We start from the raw sequence: 20,914 nt of genomic DNA on the forward strand, positions 1-20,914 counted from the left end.
TGGACAGCACAGGGCAGGCAGTCTCCCTGCTCCCAGTTCTGGTATATCAGCAGCTGGCCATGAGCACCAATGCTCAGCCCCCAGCAGCCCTGGTGTGGAGCAGTGCAGACAGAATCTATAGAGCATTTAGCTGCCAAACTCTTAATGTGTCTACTGAACAGAGATTTTTCAAAGAAATAATTTGGCCAAATTTGGACAGTTCCTGGGAACAACAGGCCGATCCGTGGTACCAGGGTAACCATACTGCCAAATTTCAAGTTCCTGCTCCAGCATCGAGTTTTGGTTAACAAAACTGTTCTGGTCAATGAATTCTATCCCAGAAGAACTTTATCCTGATTTATAACGAGGCTGTACCGTTGTTGGCCCTAGTGGATTTATTGCCACTGTGACAAAGCAACCTACACTAAGGATATGTAGCCTTTATATGCACACAGTTGCTTGCAAACCCTGTGCAGTTGTCTCACTCCGTATGTGAAATCATTTTCAAACTGGTTCCTTTAAACTAGGAAGCACATTGTAACAGTGATTAAAGTAACCCCATTTCCCCATACTCCTCTAATCACTTACACTGCAACTATAATTGACAGGACTTGTTTATCATGAGGAAAATCTGACTTTTTTTCAATCCCTTGTAGAGAACGGCAGATCAAGTGTCCCAGGTGTGACAAGCTGTTCCTGAGGACAAATCACCTGAAGAAACATCTCAACTCCCATGAAGGAAAGAGGGACTATGTGTGTGAAAAATGCTCCAAGGCTTATCTAACCAAATACCACCTCACTCGCCACCTAAAAATCTGTAAAGGCCCCACATCCAGTCTCTCAGCCCAGGAAGAGGAGGATTCAGAGGAGGAAGAACTAATAGAGTCAGAGAGGACTGAAGACTGTAGGATTAACAGTGGAGTGTATGCAACAGATGACTCACTCTCTGGCCATAAGTGACAAAAGATGGAGGAAAACTTTAGATGTAAAATTGGGGAGGAAAAGTCACTCCCCTTTCCCCAAGCATCATGTTTTTATCAATGAAACATTATATCCCTATTTAATAAGCCCTCTGGCTAAAACTCTGAATGAGAATGGATAACGCACTTATCTGTTGACAAGGAACAGTTTCCAGTAAGGAGATCATAAAAATACACTGTGCACAGACTGACTCTTGTCTTTCATATATTTTGCTCATAAACACTGACAAAGTTACTTTGCTCCATTCTTTGGATGGAAGAATCATGAAACAAAAATGTGATTTGGTTACCATAGGAACCTGTGAGACAGTCTTGAATTGCCAAAGCCATGAAAGTATGTTGGGGATTTAAAAGAAAAATGATTGTGTATTTTGACACTTTAATTCAATGGGGTTTGTGTTCTCTCTCTGAGCCACAGAGCATTCAAATTCTCAGCTTTCCTTCTAGAAGTACAAATTAATGCTTTGGTTAAAAAATAGTGAAATCAGTACTCAACGTGGATAAAGCAATTACCTGACCACAAAAATTGTAAAGGAGACCAACATTTGGCTTTCAGCTAAGTGTTGCCTTTTAATTTCCAATTCAAGAGATGAGGCATGTAGTGATCCTACTTAATTCCACATGTGCTAAGTTTTGATGGGTTTACTTGGCTTTCAGACCACCAGAGGCTTGAAATTGTCCAGATAGTATATATTACTCATTACTAAGCTGTAAATCTTACCCACCTGAAGTGCTGGTGATGATTGGAGGGTTTGCTGCTAATGTATTTATGGAATGAAAATCTGTTTTCCTTTTGGAAAAATTAAAATGTGGCTCTTTTCTAATGTGCTTTTCCAGACCATAATGGAAAAATGTACATCCTCAGTGTGTGTCAACATTGCCACACTCTTACCCTTTGTAGGGCTTGCTGGTAGGAGCATTCCCCATCAGATGGGGTACTCTCCCCATGCAGTTAAAGAGCATACACAAACGTTATTTTGAAAAACTGTCCTTTCATAGCCAGTTTAAAAAAAAGGGGTGCTGAGAGCCTGTGAAGTAGGTTGAATTTAACATAGAGCATGGCAAAGGAAGCACTTCACAAGTAATGGAGAAGAATCATAGTAGAACCCCCTGCTCAAAGCAGGACTAATCTCCAACTAACTAACTCATCCCAGCCAGGGCTTTGTCAAGCCTGACCTTAAAGGTTTTTAACAAAGGAGATACTACCACCTCCATAGCAAACACATTCCCGTGCTTCACCAAATCTAAACCTCCCCCACTGCAACTTGAGACCGTTACTCCTTGTTCTGTCATTTACTACCACTGAGAACAATCTCGATCCATCCTCTTTGGAACCCCCTTTCAGCTATCAAATCCTCCCCTCATTCAGCTCTTCTGCAGACTAAATAATTCCAGTTCCCTCAGCCTCTCATAAGTCATGTGCTCCAGCCCCCTAATCATTTTTGTTGCCCTCCACTGGACTCTTTCCAATTTTTCCACATCCTTCGTGTAGTGTAGGGCCCAAAACTGGACACAGTACTCCAGATGAAGCCTCACCAATGTCGAATAGAGGGGAATGATCACGTCCCTCGATCTGCTGGCTGTGCCCCTACTTATATAGCCCAAAACATGGTTGGCCACCTTGGCGACAAGGGCACACTGTTGACTCATATCCAGCTTCTTGTTCACTGTAACCCCTAGGTCTTTTTCTGCAGCACTGCTGCCTAGCCACTTGGTCCCTAGTCTGTAGCAGTGCATAGGAGTCTTCACATGTCCTTATTGAACCTTAACAGAAGACTTAAGAATAACCAAACCGTAGAGCTTCCTCTGGCAAAAAAGAGTTTGATGGTATAAACAATCAGATACCACAGTTGAGGAATAGAGTGACTTGCACTATGAATAGGGACTTTGCTGATATGCCTCCAGCCCTTTTAGGCCCCTTATGTTGTACAGATCTTGGTGAAAATGCAAAGAGTAACCACTGAACTGATCACAGTTAGGTAAGGGTGTGGGGGGGAAAACAGATTGACTATGTATATTCAGGCTGTGGTACACAGCAGGAGGGGCCAGGGACGGAGGGTATATGTAAGGAGCATGAGAGTGGGAAAAGGATGTACTGTGTGAATGCATGTAGTAGGCATGACCCAGACAAACAGGCACCATGGCAGCAAATCTGTGTAAATTAGTATCTACTGGGTTTTTGTTTACAAAAGTTGGCAAGTAAGGAAGACTGAGGGGTCAGACTGCAATCCCCCATTCACCTTCCATCTAAACTACTGTCAAGTTTCTGACTCTGGGCAGGCAGCTGGATGTCTTTTATACCTCAGCCCCAGCATGATTATGAAACCAGGGGAAATCAGATCTTCCTGTCTCTCACAGCTGGATGGGTGTACTCTGGGCAGGCTTAGCTCCACCCGGAGGGTGAGGAAGGAGACTTTCTTATCACCTACAGGCCAGGGGGTGAGGATATACATTCAGGATGTGGGAGAGCCCCTGCCCCCGACCCGAGAGAGGCGGTGAGCAGGAATCTGCCCCTTCACAGCTGAGTGGCCTATGTACTAGGCTATAGCAGCACTTGCTCTCTCTAGCCTAAGTAATATTTATTTAGTGATTTAAAGTAGAATGTTTTCAACAAGCACGAGAGCCCTTGGCCAGGAGGTACAGAACCCCCCTTGAAATCCCATCTCATCAGAACCAGGATCTCCCACGTCCATTCTGAGTACCCTAACCCTTAAGTTATAAGGGAGCAGAGCCACTCCAGGACTGTTTTGGGGGGAGGTGGGTAGGCACTTCACATTTTTGCAAGCAATAGCTTAGGTGCTGAAGCTGCCTGGCTCTAGGAGAGGAAGTCCCATCTGCAGATCAGGAGTAGAGCAAGGCATTTCCCTGCAGCCCTCAGTTAGGCACCTGTCATGCTGCCACTAGGGCTTATGTTTACATGGCAAAAGCAACTGGAAAATAAATTAAAACAAAGCTGGAAGCGCAGCACACTCTTCCCTTCTGAAAAAAGTCACGGTGTTTTTTTACAGTAAGCACAGCAGGCGCAACTGCTTTAGAGAAATACCATAATTTGCATCTCAGCCACTCAAGGAGCACACGATTAGCAAGAACTCCATTACGTGAACGACAGACCCTGCCTAACCATAAAGATTTTGAAAACAGGCACTTAGCAACTACTTCTACATGTCATACCTTGAAAAGCAGAATGTAAAATTTACTTGTACAAAAGGAGATCCCTTGTTAACTGAATCTGGGTGCACAAACAAAAGCAGATTCTACATAGTGATTGATTCCCCCCCCCACCTTCCAAAAGTTACAATAAAATTAGCTAAAAACATGATAGTATTAATTGACAATACAGTACTTTCACAGCTCCTGGGGGCTCAAATATACATTATCAATTTTTTAAAAAAAGGCACCAGCCCAAGGAATATGGAATTTAATAAAAGTTTTCCATTTGTTTTTTTAAAATAATTTTTATCTATACTGATAAAGCTAAAGTAGTACAACTGCCCTAGTATGTACAAAATTATTCTCATATGGGAAGGGGAAATAAGCAGCGTGTCACCTTTGTGTAATTACAACCACACTAGGGCGTATACTGGTAAAAAACAAACAAAATACCGCACAGTCTAGCCTCATTTTAAAAAGGAACTAGAAACGGAATTTCTCACAGATCATCATCCCAGGAGCTGAAACTTTACTGTGAGATATTGGCAACCAAACCTAACTGACAGAAGGATATTTTAAGAAGGTGGCTGGAGTCAAGATTATAGGGTAGGGATAGATTACTTGAGGGAAAAACCCAGTGATCTGCACTCCGCTGCAGTGCACAAGAAGAACTACTAAAGCACGTAGGTTGAAGGCAAGGGAGGAAGCTATGGCAAGAACAGACAAAGCTGAAATGTTTTCAGAGTTCCTGCTTTAATCAGCAAGCTAGAGTTTGGGACAGGACAGCAAGTCCTCCACCACAGGCAGCCAGCACTGGGCTAAGTACAACCCCCCCTTTTTATCTTTATCCTGGCAGGATTTACTTTGTTGTGTCTTTCTTATTTTAAAATAGGACACACTGAAACAGTGTTGTTTAAAGATTAAGTACACGCCAGGTACAGCTTTCCATTATGCACACTTCATATCCATTAGCTACTGCTATCCTAACCCATTCCATAATTAGGTAAACCTAATTAGACTGTTTAAAAGCCCTCTCTGCGTTCCCTCCAGTTTAATAAGAATGTGTGTTAGCTGCATGTGTTTAAATCTTAGTAGACTAAGATACTGTATTTAAAGAATATCCCAAACTTTGTGTAATGGCCATGGCCTGTGGCTGATTTAAGATGCATCTCTGGCCTATTTCATATTCTAAGACTATTTTAGGATGGTGACCTATTATTCACAGCCAAAGATTTCTACAACCCCCTTCCATTTACTAGGAGAGAGGGGGGAAAATGTATCAATATCACAACAATAAACCTGTGTCATTTGTGTGTATTGAGAAGCTTACAGAACAGTTGACGTTGAAGGGTAAGGGTGTACAGGGAGTGAGATTTTCTTTGCTTTAGATTGTATGGTAGTTTTATAATGCTTAACGGCTCCCAATTGCCTTTCACCTCCCTCCCCCTAGTGGTTGCCATCTACCAGTTGAAAAACACTGTTCTAAGAGATTTAAAGTAAGATGTTAATCTTTCAAAAGCAATACTGGACATTTGTGAAACAGACCATCCTCAGCTTATTCTGGGGGAACTTATGCATTGTTTGACTACTTACACTAAAAGAGTTTTTGTTCAGCCCTTGACTTAAGTACTATGGCAATTTTCAGTTGAAGTAGTTTTCAGTTGCAACTAAAGAAATCCATTCATTCCAATCCTTTATATACACACTCTACAGCAGCACAGTGCTTTCCTGCCAAAGATACATCACTTTACAAGTGAAGTTTACAAACAAAATGTGATGTGCTATCCCCATTTCAGTGCTAGATAAAGCAAGGTGCAGGCAGTCACTTAACTTTTCCAAGTCAGTGAGAGGCAGGAACCATAACTTCTGACTCCTGTGCCTTAACCACAAGACCATGTTTTCCTCCCACAAGATGAAAAAAAGCTGCAGATTGCAGTAAACTTGATACACTTCCATAAACATTTCCAAACCAGTGGGTGCAGAGTACATATTAACTGTAGTCCCAAAGTATACTCTGGATTGATGTTTTGCATTTATATACCATCTATGTGAGGTTTGATCCGTCATGATTCCATTTCTGCTTATGGACTTTTGCTGCTACTGCTGGCAAAGGAGCTGCTAGTTGCAGAGTTTGTATTGGCAGCTACCAACCTCTCTCTGCTTCCAAAAACTTCATTCACTGCAACACAAGAGATTACATAAGTGCTAGTATCCTGGAGAGAAGATCACTACAGTAGCTAGAGCATGGTTTACAGTAATGAAATGGAAACCTTAAACTTAGTCGAACAGAGTCTTGAAAGCTTTTTTTCCAAACCAGGAGGGTTTAAGTTTTATGTTTCAAAACAAAGGAATTATCCTAACTAAATACATTAAGAGGAAGGCATGGTACTTCTCCCCCACAGAGACACTGGCTGCTGTTCTGTGGTCATGTTGCAAATAGTCTGTGATTGTTCTATCTGAAGATAAGTGTGAGAAAGGCAGGTTGTTTCCTATGTACTTAAGTGGTATCCATCTATTCACACTTGGAGATAGGCTAAGTTTTGCATAACGTGTTATGCTTAAAATTTAATTCTGGTTTTAGGGTTTAGATTTTCATTTGATTTCTGTATGGCTTTAAAAAGGTAGATCCAACATCACTACCGTTTATTACACATGATAAAAATACAATTGGGCATGCGGCCAAAGCCAGTTCCCACTGTTGCAAACCACAGCCAAAAGGTTTTTTTTGCATATTAGAAGCCGGTGGGTTCTAGAGACAAAATATAAAAAGTAACTGTGAAGATCCCAACCTCAGCCATGCAGCCAGCATTTAAAAAAAAAAAGTACATCAGACTGAAACGAAAAGAATAAGCTATACCAATGTCACCTTTGTATACACATTGAAAGAAAATACGTCATTTTTAACAAACACTGGAGGCTTCACTTCAAAAAAGTTGATTTTTGTTAAGAATCTGAAGATACCCTTTTTTATTTTTTTTAAAAGAAGCAGGATTCCAACACTTTCATTGTGAGAGTGCAATGCCATATTTCAAAGCATGAGATCAAGGCATCTATTCCACTTAGACTGAAACCTCACGAGGGCAGAGACTAATCTACCCAAAGTGCGTGGCACACAGTTAGCAGCAGAACAACGTAACAGGATGCTGGACACACTTCATTACCCACCGGAAGCCTGCAGTTCTCTCACAACTGCCTTGTTGCTTCATTTGATATATTACTGGACATGCAGTATATTAGGGAGAAAAAATAGAATCCTGAAACTCTGAATAATGAGATGATGTTACCTGCAGAAATACTGCTTATATCCCAGACTCGAAGCCCTTCTCTCTCCCCTCCAAAGGCATAGACAAATGGCAAATCAGGGCAACAAGCTGCACAGAAGAGAACACCCTAGAGGAAAAAATATTGTTTTAATGTAAAAAAAAAAAAAAAAAAAAAAAAAACACCTTAACACACCTTGACAGAACAAGTTAAACAAATGTAAGGCCTTGCTATGCCTCTTGAAAACTGATTTTGTAAAAATTGGATATTTTTAAAGCAGAGGCTGCCAGTCGTGTGTTGAATTGTGTGATGTACTAACAGTACCCAGGACAAGATGCCCAATTCATCTGAAGTGTTAAGGAGAACAAGACAATGAAGCCTGGTTAAAATCAGAAGTGAGCTCTATTAATCATGGTTTATAAGTAAACTTTCTTAGAAATGACCTATAAGTTACCTACCATTTTCATATCCCTGGAATGGATCAGACTTGGTTTGTCCCCCAGTATATCCCAAATTTTTACATATTTGTCAGCAGATGATGTCACAAGGCACCCTTTGATCTGACTGCTTAATTGGAGTCCTGAAAAGTTAGAACAGATCAGTTTAAAATCATCATTTAATTGTTACATATTTTTCTTCCCTGTGTAACATTTTAAAGGGAAGTCGAAAGAACCTCAGTCTCTATGTGCCTTAAAGGAAGCAGTGTGGAGACTAATAGAAACATTGCGACCCCGCCGCCCCCCCGCGCACTTAGTGGGAGAAGCAGGGATCCTTCTGGGTGTGAAAAAACCTTCAGTGTCCCTTTCTCCTCTGGCAGTAACCAGGACCTCTTGGACTTCAATCATGGCTCAATCCTCTCCTTCCAACTGCTAATTCTTTACTTCATGGCTTCTCTGAAAACTGTTCAGCCTCATGGCCTCCTCTTTCAACTATGAGTGCGAGACCTCTTTTTGTTATCCCAGACTATGTGCTCATTTTTGAGGCAGCTGCAGCATGTGTATGTATTAGTATTAATAATCACTGATCCAGAGTGTGAGAGAGATTATTAATCTAAAAAACTAAAATATAAAAAAGATCAATGGTGTTTTGGATTTTTTTTGTTTTTGCAGAATCCTCTTCATGCAGGAATAATTTTATGCAAACTACTTCATTCAAGAATGTGAACCAAACCAGTGAGATCTGCTTTGCCATTTTTATTCATGTAATTCTAGGAGAAAAATGCATTATGGTCAAAACATGCATCCCTTAAAATACAACTCGACCAAGAGGCCATTTAAATGGCCAGCTACCATGATTAGTACTAAAGGTTTTTGCTAAACAAAAGGCTGCCTCTCTCAAACAAGTTCATATTCACTTAACTATTTAAAAGACTTATTCCAACTACACATTAATGGGCACATTTTAAATATAAAAGGAAGATATAAAATTTACCAGATACTTCCTCATTATGAGCCTTCAGAGTAAAAAGTGGCTTATCGGAACGAGCATCTAGACAGTACACAAAGCCATCTTCTGTGCTAGCCTGGGGAAAACATTACATTGTCAAAAGAAATTGCCCTATCAATTCACGAGAAACAGCCTAAGAATTAAGCATCCAATCTAAAGTTTGTAAAATCCAATAAAATTCAGATTTTATATTATAGTATCCTGAACAAGATGAACACACATTTCTTAAACAAGAAATTATGCTTGATTAAGCTTGCACTTAGATAGCTTGCACACCTGACATGCTGTATGACTCAAACACTAGGTAATGGGGTATGTGATGGAAAACACCCCTGAGTTCACACCCTATGCACTACTGTAATAACCTTTGTATAAGGTATGCCTTGTGATGTATCATTTGAAAACTCAACTTGCTGATCAGTAATATCAAGGTAAAGTGCACATAGCAACATTATATGTAAAGTTATGAACATAAGCTAAAATCATGACTGAAGTACATTTCCCAGACAAGTCTTTGACAAGGAAGGGAGGCAAGGACCAAGAGATCTGCATCTCAACAAAGAAACAGCATTGAGTCTCCTTCTTTCAGCAGACTGCCTATCTCCTGGTTCTTAGCTGGAAATGCTTTTCAAAGAGGAACTATAAAAAAGGAGGGGCAAATACCCCAAGACGCCATTCTCTTTTTCCCTGCCCACCTTATTCTCTACACCTGAGAAGACACAGGAAATAGCCATGGAACTGTGGGGGAGAGGTTCTGATCTGAAGAGTTTGGTCAGTAATGCTACTAGAAGCATGTGGTGAGATATTTTGCTTGAATCTAATATAGTCTGTGAAGTTAGTTACAAGAAAAATAAAATATTTTCTAGCGCCTATTTCTGACTTTTATGCCTCATTACTTGTACTCACAATAAAACAAATTCATTAACTACGAAGAAATAGATTTTCAAATCTATCCCCGGTCAATAGTAACTGAAAAGTTATCTGATGTCTGATCTATGCAAAATGAGTTGGTGGTCTTAGCAAAAAGGTGATTACTTCACAAATGTAATGAAATGCAAGTCACTTTTGGTGATTGTAAGTGAAGAAGTGAATGAGATGTGGAGACTGAATTCCTGTCTAACCCTGTTTTTTCATTAAAATTTCAGTATTTTTTGCCCAGCTACACTTGTGAGACAGTGCCTTCTAGTGCTTAAGTAAGGAATTAAATTAAAGTTGTCTCATCTACACTTAAAATCTTTGAAATAAAAATCCTGAGCAAGTAACATATCAGTACAGGGTAACAGTGAGATGTAACAGGGCTGCAGCAGAGGAAAATCTGCTTCAACCACCAGAAATTAATGAAACATGGCTAAGAAGTAAGTCTCCAGGGTGATAAGGAAACAGCGCAAATTGGCTTAGTGATGGTGTAACTGCATTCATGTGAAAAAAGATACCAAATTCATAAGTAATCAGTATTCTTAATTGTTAGTGGGTTATCAATCAAGGTGGAAAAATGCTGGTAGCTCAACTCAGTCCATGAAATAGCAGTGACAACAGCTGAATAGCTACACATTTATCTTTGATTAACAGGTAAAGTGCAACGATAGCCAAAAGTGTATGGTGAAAGAATATACAATATATACTCACTAAGAAGTTACAGGGTGAAAAATGATTCCAAGTCACTCTCTCAACCTGTCCACTAAACCGCCAGATTCGATGATTATCCTGTGGACTTCTACAGTCATACAGAACAGCAGACCTAGAAGAAATCACATCTCAACATTTCATGAAATTTGTTTGATCATCATCACCTAGCAATGTTTTCACTAATTTATTCATGAATTTTAATGGAAGCAGCTTCAAAACACAGGAAATATTTAGGTTTTCAGATTCACTTTTGAAAAAGCAAATAAAAGATGATGCTAAAGGGGTAGAAAGGATTTATATTATGCACCAAGGTGTTTCTTGTGGGTACAAGTGCCATTCTGTTGAGACTAAATGAGGCAGATGAATTCCAATACAATCACTACACTACATAGGAAATACTATCGCATAGGGGCCAGGATTATACACGAATGTATCATTTCAATATGAACATACATCATTTCATTTTACTAGTTTCAAATAACCAGTTTGTTAGAAAATAAAATATTAGTTAGGAAATCAATTTATGAAAAATGCATCTTGTGTGTATTTTCAAATATGCTTTAAACAGGAAATTAAGCTTTAGAAGCGGCTGGGGAGATCCTATATTTAAAACGAGCGAGAGCAGATGAGAATGAGCAGCTCATGTGGGACTCTGATAATTCTTGTGTTGAGCCCAATGGGGCAGAAACTCTTCAAGTGGCAGCAAGCATGCCGAAGTTGTTTGATGTTAATGAAAGGAGGCAGGGATGAAAGTAAAGCCGAAGACTTACCAGTACGGGGGCTGGCTCCGGCCTCCAAAAGGGGTGGGGCCTTGGGCAGAAGGGGCGGGGCTTGGGGTCAGCGTCCCTCAGCCAGCCCTTCCACACTGCCTGGCCCATGCTGCCCAGGGCTCCAGCAGTGATTTAAAGAGCCCGGGACTCCAGCCGCTGCTGCAACACCCGGAGCCCCAGGCCCTTTTAAATTGGCAGCCCCAGGGCAGCTGCTCCTTCCCCCCGCCCCCACGCAATCGGCGGCTGGAGGGGCGCAGTGGCAAAAGGGATAGCGCTTTAAGCAGGGTCCTTTGCCGCGGCAGTGCTTTAAGGGACTCCGCAGGACCACCGACGGGGGACGCAAAAGGGCCAGCGACGTTAAAGCACTGCTGCGGCAAAGGACCCTGCTTTAAAGCCAGCGGGGTACGGGCCGGTATTGGCGAATACTTTTTACCGTCCCGTACCGGCTTACTTTCACCCCTGGAAGGAGGAAAGAGACACCATAGCTTTAGAAACCTCTTCAACTAAGTTAATACCCACAATGTAACCTGTTCCCACACTATCTTGTAGTTTAAAAACAAAAACATAAAAAAGCCCAAACAAACATTCTTCTGAAAGCCTCACGTCTTCCATCACACAGTAGAAAAGCACAATTTTAGCTATAGCATAGCTTTTAATAGATTTCCTTGACTTTTATGTCAAGAAAGCACATTTCAACAAACACCCTCTAGAAGCCTTCAACTACTTCTAGGTCACAGGATACTTTAAGGAAATCAGTACAATGCTTTACAGGTGTTTATGGCATTGGAGGACTGTCTGCAGATGACTTGGTGAAGTCTGCCCCAGCAAAAAAAGGGAGACTGGACATAGGAGCAGACTCAAAACCATCCCAGAGGCCAGCTAAATATTTTAAGAGAATGTACAAGATTTCTAAGATAAGCTAAATGCAGCAAATGAAAAGGGGTGACTGCCTTGGATACATTTTTAAATGTGGTAATGTAAAGGGAAAGCATTAAAAACTAGAACAGAAATTTGACAGGAAAAAGCAGTTACGGTGAACAAATGAAATTACAGTGGGTACCATAAATCAGATAAAATTACTCCCCTCTCAGACAAATATGAGAACAGGTCCTTCTGAAGTAGTCAAATGCAAGCTTTGGAAACAAAGACCTGCTAAGAGATACCTAAATAAATTAATAACTGAAACAGGATGACTGGTATTTTAGCAGAAAACATACACGCAGGAAGTATAGCTAAGAAACAGCGAAGTGACTATACACCAAAGCGGGAACCTCTGTATTCCCCTATAAACACTTTATGTCCCTTTATATATTACAAACAAAAAACTACATTAAAAGAACATTAGTAAGGTCACAAAGTCAAGCACTCAAAAGTTAGGAAATGGCAGAATGCCTGTGCAACCTTAATTCAGCCCTCTTGTGAGCACACATCAGGAAAGAGTCTTTAAAGACATGATCACATCTGATTTTTTCCACAGGCCCCCTGCGCCTTATGCAGTGCACAAAATGGACGAGCAGCTACTCAATATTTTGTCTTCTCACGGTGCAGCAGGTGGCCTCACGCCTTATTTACTACACACTGTTCAACCCCTGCTCCAAAGAGAGAATCTGCTCATTGGCTTTTCTATAGTGCTCATCACTATAGTATTTGAGTACCTCACAAACATTAATTTATCTTCACAACATCTCTGTGAGGAGGTATTATCCCAGTTTTACAGATGGAGATGTGAGGAACAGAGAAATGAATATCAAAAGTATCTACTCATTCTGGGTGCTCTATTTGAGACATATAGAACCTGATTTTTCAGAGTAGTTAACATGATATAGCACTTAATATGTTCAAAGCACAGCTCCGACTGACTATAATTGCAGCTATGAGTGCTCAGCACTTCTGCAAATCAGACCCCAGGGTCTCTAGTTTGGCATCCAGGAAATGAGGAATATACAATTAGTGGCAATCTGTGAAATATTTGGCTTAAGTGACTTGCCCAAGATCACACAGGAACTCACACAGGGATAGAATTCCTATTACCCAGGGATAGAATCCCATTTTCCAGGGCAGCATTCAACCTGAGACCATCTTTGCTCTTCATGCAGTTCCCTGCTTCATTTACTACACAGCTCTCAATTTCTGCAAGAAATGAAACAGGCATCCTACAGACAAAAGTCTCTTTCACTACAAAATCCCAATTCATTCCCAGATCGGGTCCATCCCATGTAACAAGTCAGGCAGGCATCTTGTGGAAAAAATAGTATGTGATCATATAATTGAAGACTGTACCATAATGCAGACACACAGGGGAGCCAAACTCAGGCTGCACAGGCAACCTTCATTCTAGCATGTCTGAACTTCTGAGTGCTTTACTTTTCAACTTCAATAAAGGCCTTTTTATGCAGTTCTGTGCAACTTCCTACATTTAAAAAAAAAAAGCAAACTAAAAACACCCAATTTCCATCATGTAGTATCGCACTGACAGACATGGCTCATCCATCGCCAGGGTTGGAACCCTTAGCTCCACTGTGGAGACATCTGCCACTTGAGCTAACAGTAACTGCTAATAGTAGGTTATCATCCTCTATGTGGACCAAGATTAGAGTGGGATGGGACACTTTGCCAGTGTATTTGCTGACAGATGAGGAATGTTGACATTCAGGAATCTTGGGTTCCATTCCAAGCTCTGGGGAAAAAAGTCTGGTCTGGGGCACAGACTTCTGCCTATTCCCCTCAAACATGATCCCCTGTGCCCCATCCTCTCCAACCTGTCCCTATTCCAATTCTGTCTCTGTCCCAGTCCCTATCTCCATTCCTCAGGGTTCTCATCCTAGTCCCAGTCACCTTGGCCGCAAGTCCTACCCTCACCATTCCATATAGCCCATTCCAGCCACTATCCACACCCATTCCCAATTCCACTCCTCCTGGCTCCTTAGCCAATCTGTCACTCTCATGCCTCCTGTCACCTCCCCCAACCCACATTCCACATTCCTCATCCCCACGGCCCCCTATATCCCTCTCCTGGCTACTTGTCCCAGGCCCTTTGTCCAGCCATTCCCAGTTCTCCTTTTGCACCCCAGCTCCCCATCAGATCTGTTCTCCCCTCGCCACATCTTCTTCCCTCCAATCCACTAGCTCCAAGTTTGCTTGCCCAGATAGTCCCCCGACTCAGTCCTCTCCCCCCAATCTCCCATAGGTCTCATGAACCTAATCTATACCTCCCATAGGTCTGGTTTGTGTCCCTTCTTCATTCAAATCAGCTTACTTCCTCATGTGTGCTACCTAGGCCTAATGGAGAGAGGAACAACAAGAGCACAGAAGTCTCTACTGAGCATATGTGAACTGCAATTGTTCAAAGGCATATAAATTGACCAGATTTAGGCTGTTTTTCATGGGAATGAAGAAATGCACCTTCCTGGGACAAAGGCCACCCCCTACTGCCAAACTTCAAGTACCTGATCCAAAGCATGGGATCGCTAGAGCTTTACAAAGAAAATGTAGCCAGGATTTTTACTTATTTATTTATTTATTTATTTGACAAGGGAAAATATTTTCCCCTAACCTCGTTTTTGGAAGCAGCCAAAACATTCTGGCTGAATTAATTAATTAAGAATTAGCATGAGGCAGACACCTGGCATGGAAAACTTCATCCCAAACAGTTAAAATTTGGCAAAGTTATAAGCTACAGAAAATGAGGTTTTAGAATAGGAAGTATCCAGCAACCTGAATAAAATGTGGTGCTACCAGACCCACCTACAATAGTGCAAAAAGCAAATATTTCCCCACTTACTTATCATAAGATCCAGAAACAAGGGTCTGTGTTTCAAATGGATGAAATTGTAGTGTCTGGACCTAATAAGGACATTGAAAGTTTTAGAAACACACATTGGGATTTAAAATACATACAGGACATCTGTTTCAGTCAGTGTCATGCAGGATAAGGTATAGCACTATTCCATATAACTCTGTTACACTTGTTGGCACTCAAGACCTTTTCACAAAGCAGAGTATGCATCTAGCAATATAGAAGTTGTATATTTTAGATTTCCAAGAGGACCTCACCAGAGGTGAAACTAGAAATACATGATTTGCCAAAAATCTTCAAAAAATAAGCTGGGGCGGGTAAAAAAAAATCTGCTTCCAGTTGGACAAAACAACTGTATAGCTATGCATGCACACAAACAAAAAAAAAAAAAAAAGACATGAGCAGTTTTCCAAGAGCAGTGATCTACTGATCTACGTTGACTAGATGATTGGGATTATATTAATAATTTTCACATTTTAATTACAAAAAGAGCTAAGTATTTCTAAAGCACCTGTCATCATAATATCTAGGTGCCATATATTAAAACTAGAGTTGTCAAGCGATTAAAAAGATTAATCGCGCTGTTAAACAATAATAGAATACCATTTATTTAAATATTTTGGGATGTTTTCTACATTTTCAACTATATTGATTTCAATTACAACACAGAATACGAAGTGTACAGTGCTCATTTTATATTTATTTTTATTACAAGTATTTGCACTGTAAAAAACAAAAGATAGTATTTTTCATTTCACCTAATACAAGTAGTGTAGTGGTTTTCAAACTTTTTTTCTGGCGACCCAGTTGAAGAAAATTGTTGATGCTCGCGACCCAATGAAGCTGGGGATGAGGGGTTCAGGATGTGGGAGGGGGCTCAGGGCTGGGGCAGAGGGTTGGGGTGCAGGGAGGGGGTCAGGGCTCTGGGCTGGGGATACAGGCTCTGGGGTGGGGCCGGGAATGAGGGGTTTGGGGTGCAGGAAGGGGCTCTGGATTTGGGAGGGGGCTCAGGTCTGGGGCAGAGGATTGGGGCACGGGGTTGGGACATGGGCTTACCTCGGGCGGCTCCCAGTCAGCAGCACAGTGAGGGTGCTAAGGCAGGCTTCCTGCCTGTCATGGCACCACAGACTGCACTGCACCCTGGAAGCGGCCAGCAGCAGGTTCGGCTCCTAGGCGGAGGCATGCAAGTGGCTCCATGCGGCTCTCGCCTGCAGGCACCGCCCCACTCCCAGCTCCCATTGGCCAGGAGCTGGTGCTCGGGGCGCAGGCAGTGTGTGGAGCTCTGTGGCTCCCCCGCCTAGGATCCGGACCTGCTGCTGGCCGCTTCCGGGGTGCAGTGTGGTGTCAGGTAGGGACTAGCCTGCCTTAGCCGGGCAGCACTGCCGATGGGACTTTTAATGGCCCAGTCAGCGGTGCTGACCAGAGCAGCTACGACCCAGTGCCTTACATTCTGCGACCCAGTACTGGGTCGCGACCCATAGTTTGAAAACCACTGCTGTAGTGCAATCTCTTTATCATGAAAGTTGAACTTACAAACACAAATTTGTACAAAAAAACTGCATTCAAAACAATGTAAATCTTTAGATCCTAGAAGTCCACTAAGTCCTACTTCAGCCAATCGCTCAGCCAAACAAGTTTGGTTACAATTTGCAGGAGATACTGCTGCCAGCTTCTTGTTTACAATGTCACCTGAAAGTCAGAACAGGCGTTCACATGGCACTGTTGTAGCTGGTGTTGCAAGATATTTACGTGCCAGAGGCACTAAAGATTCATGTCTCCCTTCATGCTTCAACCACCATTCCAGGGGGACATGTGTCCATGCTGATGACAGATTCTGCTCAATAACAACCTGAAGCAGAGTGGACCAACACATGTTCATTTTCATCATCTGAGCCAGATGCCACCAGCAGAAGGTTGATTTTCTTTTTTGGGGGTTTGAGTTCTGTAGTTTTCGCATCTGAGTGTTGCTCTTTTAAGACTTCTGAAAGCATGCTCCACACCTCATCCCTCTCAGATTTTGGAAGGCACTTCAGATTCTTAAACCTTGGGTTGAGTGCTGTACCTATCTTTAGAAATCTCACATTGGTACTTTCTTTGCATTTTGTCAAATCTGCTGTGAAAGTGTTCTTAAAACGAACAACGTGCTGGGTCATCATCCGAGACTACTATAATATGAAATATATGGCAGAATGCAGGTAAAATAGAACAGGAGACATACAATTCTCCCCCAAGGAGTTCAGTCACAAATTTAATTAAAGCATTATTTTTTTAAACAAGCGTCATCAGCACAGAAGCGTGTCCTTTGGAATGGTGGCCGAAGCATGAAGGGGCATACAAATGTTTAGCATATCTGGTGCATAAATACCTTGTGATGCCGGCTACAACAGTGCCATGCGAACGTCAGTTCTCACTTTCAGGTGACATTGTAAATAAAAAGCAGGCAGTATTATCTCCCATAAACGTAAACATTTGTTTGTCTTAGCGATTGGCTGAACAAGAAGTAGGACTGAGTGGACTTGTAAGCTCTAAAGTTTTACACTGTTTTGTTTTTAAGTGCAGTTATCTAACCAAATAAATAAATAAATAAAATCTACATTTGTAAATTACACTTTCACAATAAAGAGCTTGCACTACAGTACTTGTATGAGGTGAATTGAAAAACACTATTTCTTTTATCATTTTTACAGTGCAAATATTTGTAATAAAAATATAAAGTGAGCACTGTATACTTTGTATTGTGTTGCAACAGAAATCAATGCATTAAAAATGTCGAAAAACATGCAAAATATTTAATAAATTTCAATTGATATTCTATTGTTTAACGATGCGATTAATTGCGATTAATTTTTTTGAGTTAATCACGTGAGTTAACAGCGATTAATTGACAGCCCTAATTAAAACGTACCTGTGCTAGAAACATTGTTACCATTACTCATTGTCCTATAAAGGAACTACTGACAATCTAGCCCATTCTTGCGGGTCGATTCTTCTGTCACTTATGACAGCACTTTTAGGCTTCTCATTGTCTTAAAACAGTCATGGGGTTACATTTAGATGAAAAGCATTTTAAGATGCCCTAAAAAGCTGAGTCAAATATTCTCTCAAACTTTCCAAAGGATAAAATAAATCAGATTTTGACAGAGACCAAATAGTGTAATCCACAAAAGTGATTCACTCAGAAAATTATGAACGTTTGACATGGTGGTTATAACCAAAGCAGGTTTGCAACATTAGTGTTTGCCACTAAGCTTTCAACGTAATAAGTTGCAGTTTGTTTTTTTTCTATATTTTACAACAGAAGAAATATAACAATATCCACATACCTTGTCCATATGTAAAGTAAGGTTCGCTGCCGGTTTACCCACAGACATATCCCACAGAATTACAGTGTTGTCAGCTGAAGCACTTGCTAACACATTTCTAAGAACATACAAAAGCAAAAGCTTTAGACATTTACATATATGTGAACAAATAGTGGCCCTAAGTCATAAATACACAGCCTGATTCTGATTTCAAGTAAGCCCAGGTCTTCAGCCTACAATCTTCAAGCATAAAAGATAATCTGGCAGAAGAATATAACATTCAGTATTTAATAGCAATGTGTTACAATTTTCTGAACAGAAAATCCACTATTGCACTGAAGGGATATACCTTTAGTGTACTGTTCATACAGTTGTGTGTTTCTCCCCACTCTCCTCCCCCCAGAAATATTCTCCCGTCAATTATATGGTACCAGTGATATAACTAAGACATTTGAGGACTTATTCCTTTCTGTACATTTTAAGATGGGGTTTTTAAATATGAGCTACACAGTATAGATTTGAATATTGTATTGACATAGCTAAGAGACAAACAAACCCATTTTTGGCAAGTACTTTCCTCTTCAGACTCTCCACTAACTAAATTAACAGCCCAAACCTGCAACTCTCCTCATAGAGTATCTTACTCTAACAAGTCATCCTACTGAAGTCAAAGGAGCTACTTGCAAGGTTTTTACATTTGGGCCCTCGTTTCATATTTAAAAATTAATGGTGGTAAGGGCTTTAAATACAGAGCTAAGAACTTGAATCAGACAAAGCCCAAGCAGCAGTGTCAGAGATTTATTAAATGCACAACAAAAATCACCCTTATTTGTCTAAAGGTGTTAAATTATAAAATCTAACACACAGTTTGAAGCCTTCCCCCCACTTTCCATATTAGAATGAAGTTCTTGACTGAAAGACATCTAACATTCCTCCAAAATACTGTTCCCCCAAAGCGACGCCACAGAGGGGAAATTTACAAAAGGCACAGTACAGATTACAAGGACATTTTACAAATAATGCCAGTGAGGCCCTTCAGCCAGAAAGCGATTTGTAGGCAGCTGTCATAGCTTGTCTTACTTTTTAAAATACAATTTAAAATGCTGCACTAAGATCGCTCTTTGAGTTCTTGACTTGCACCCAACCTTTGCATTTCAGGATTCGTTTTTCCTGCAACATCCACTGGTGTCAACAAGGTTATATTACTCAGTACACTATAGAACCAGGAATGCCAATCACTTATTCAGCTTCGTACACAGGGGCTTAATATTATACAAGGTCATTCAAATTACTCCTATAAAGATCAGCTGCTTTTAGTCATCATGAAAGTGACTTTCTAGTTACACGCTGCTGGTGTTAGCCATGATAAAGGCTGAACGACTGCAGACAAACTGAGTACCATTGACTGAGCCATCACTAAATAATTTCTTACATTCACCATAGTCATTTGACTCATTCTTTTTAGACCACACATGGCCAATTAACATCTAATAATTTCTTGTATGTTCAGTGAATATCTACAGGAGAATTTTTTCATCTGTAATATCCGGATAAAACCAGGAGTTTTCAAGAGGAGATTGCTGACAGCTGCTGAAAATGAGTATGCAGAACTGACAAGTGTATCCTCAGAGAGAGTTAGCAGCAGGAGGAAAAGATCATACTGTATCTAATTGGAAAAGCCATTTACAAGACCCTGGCTGAGGATCCTGTACTAATAGTGTTATTGAAAAACAACCTAGGTGATAGAAAGAAGGGGTTAATCACCTTGTCCAGTAACTGCGGTTCTTTGAGATGTGGGTGTCTATTGGTGCTTCACTTCAGGTGCGCATGTGCTTCTTGAGCCCTTGATCAGAGATTTTCAGTTAGCAGTGCCCATTCGGCCTGTTCACATACCCTATGTGCTCCTCATGCTGGATACCAAGGCTATATAGAGTGTATGGGCAAAGTGCCCTCAGTTCCTTCTCCACCCAAACGCCCCCTAAGGAACAGTCTAAAGCAGATGGGGAAGAGGGCGGGCAGTGTGGCACCCATAGGGATAGACATCTTGAAGAACCGCTGTTACTGCACAAAGTGAGCACTCTCATCTTCTCCTTCTCCTAGTACTGTCCTGATGGTTGCTCCACTTCTGGTGGCTTCCAAACAGTTTCCCCTGATGGAGGAGGGAGCTTCAGAATAGAATCCCATGCTGCCAACAGTACTGCAGAACCAAATGCTGCATTGAATCTGACAGCTTGGACCAGGGCGTAATGTTTTGAAAACATATGCACCTAAGCCCATGTAGCAGCCCTAAATATTTCAGATACTGGTACATACTTTGGTAATGCCATAGATATTTATTGCCTGTGATCTAGTTGAATATGCTATCACCCTTTTTTTTTTTTTGGGGGGGGGGGGGGGGGGGGGGGGGGGGGGAAGGAGGGGATGAACGCTTGCAGTATCGTAACAAGTGATGATAATAATACATCCAGATAGCCACTTCAACAGTCTCTGAGTAGAAATCGAGAACCCTGTGAATCTATTCATGAAAGAAATGAAGAGCTTAGGTGACTTCCTATATTGCTGGGTCCTATCTAAGTAGAAGATTAATGCCCTTCTAACATCCAG

The 20,914-nt window shown here is 41.2% G+C and overlaps 2 protein-coding genes across 5 annotated transcripts in view; one reads left to right on the forward strand and one right to left on the reverse strand.

The window, feature by feature from the left end:
- Positions 1–1,147, forward strand: part of PRDM4 (PR/SET domain 4) — a 54,155-nt gene extending 53,008 nt beyond the window's left edge. For 2 of the 4 annotated variants that reach the window (XM_034778012.1, XM_034778018.1), the window contains one exon: positions 636–1,147. In XM_034778012.1, coding sequence (XP_034633903.1) covers positions 636–939 — 304 coding nt within the window. In that variant the 3' untranslated portion in view covers positions 940–1,147. The remainder of the gene's footprint in view (positions 1–635) is intronic. The other 2 variants (XM_034778011.1, XM_034778013.1) reach the window with 1 other exon arrangement.
- A 2,809-nt stretch (positions 1,148–3,956) lies between these two features.
- PWP1 (PWP1 homolog, endonuclein) overlaps positions 3,957–20,914 on the reverse strand; it is a gene marked incomplete in the record, with an annotated part of 32,222 nt that continues 15,264 nt past the window's right edge. Inside the window, 7 exon segments of the mRNA XM_034778052.1 lie at positions 3,957–6,288; positions 7,394–7,499; positions 7,829–7,950; positions 8,802–8,892; positions 10,443–10,554; positions 14,994–15,055; positions 18,332–18,428. Coding sequence (XP_034633943.1) covers positions 6,191–6,288; positions 7,394–7,499; positions 7,829–7,950; positions 8,802–8,892; positions 10,443–10,554; positions 14,994–15,055; positions 18,332–18,428 — 688 coding nt within the window.

Source organism: Trachemys scripta, chromosome 1 (genome assembly GCF_013100865.1).
Source record: "Trachemys scripta elegans isolate TJP31775 chromosome 1, CAS_Tse_1.0, whole genome shotgun sequence".
NCBI classification, from domain to species: Eukaryota; Metazoa; Chordata; order Testudines; family Emydidae; genus Trachemys; species Trachemys scripta.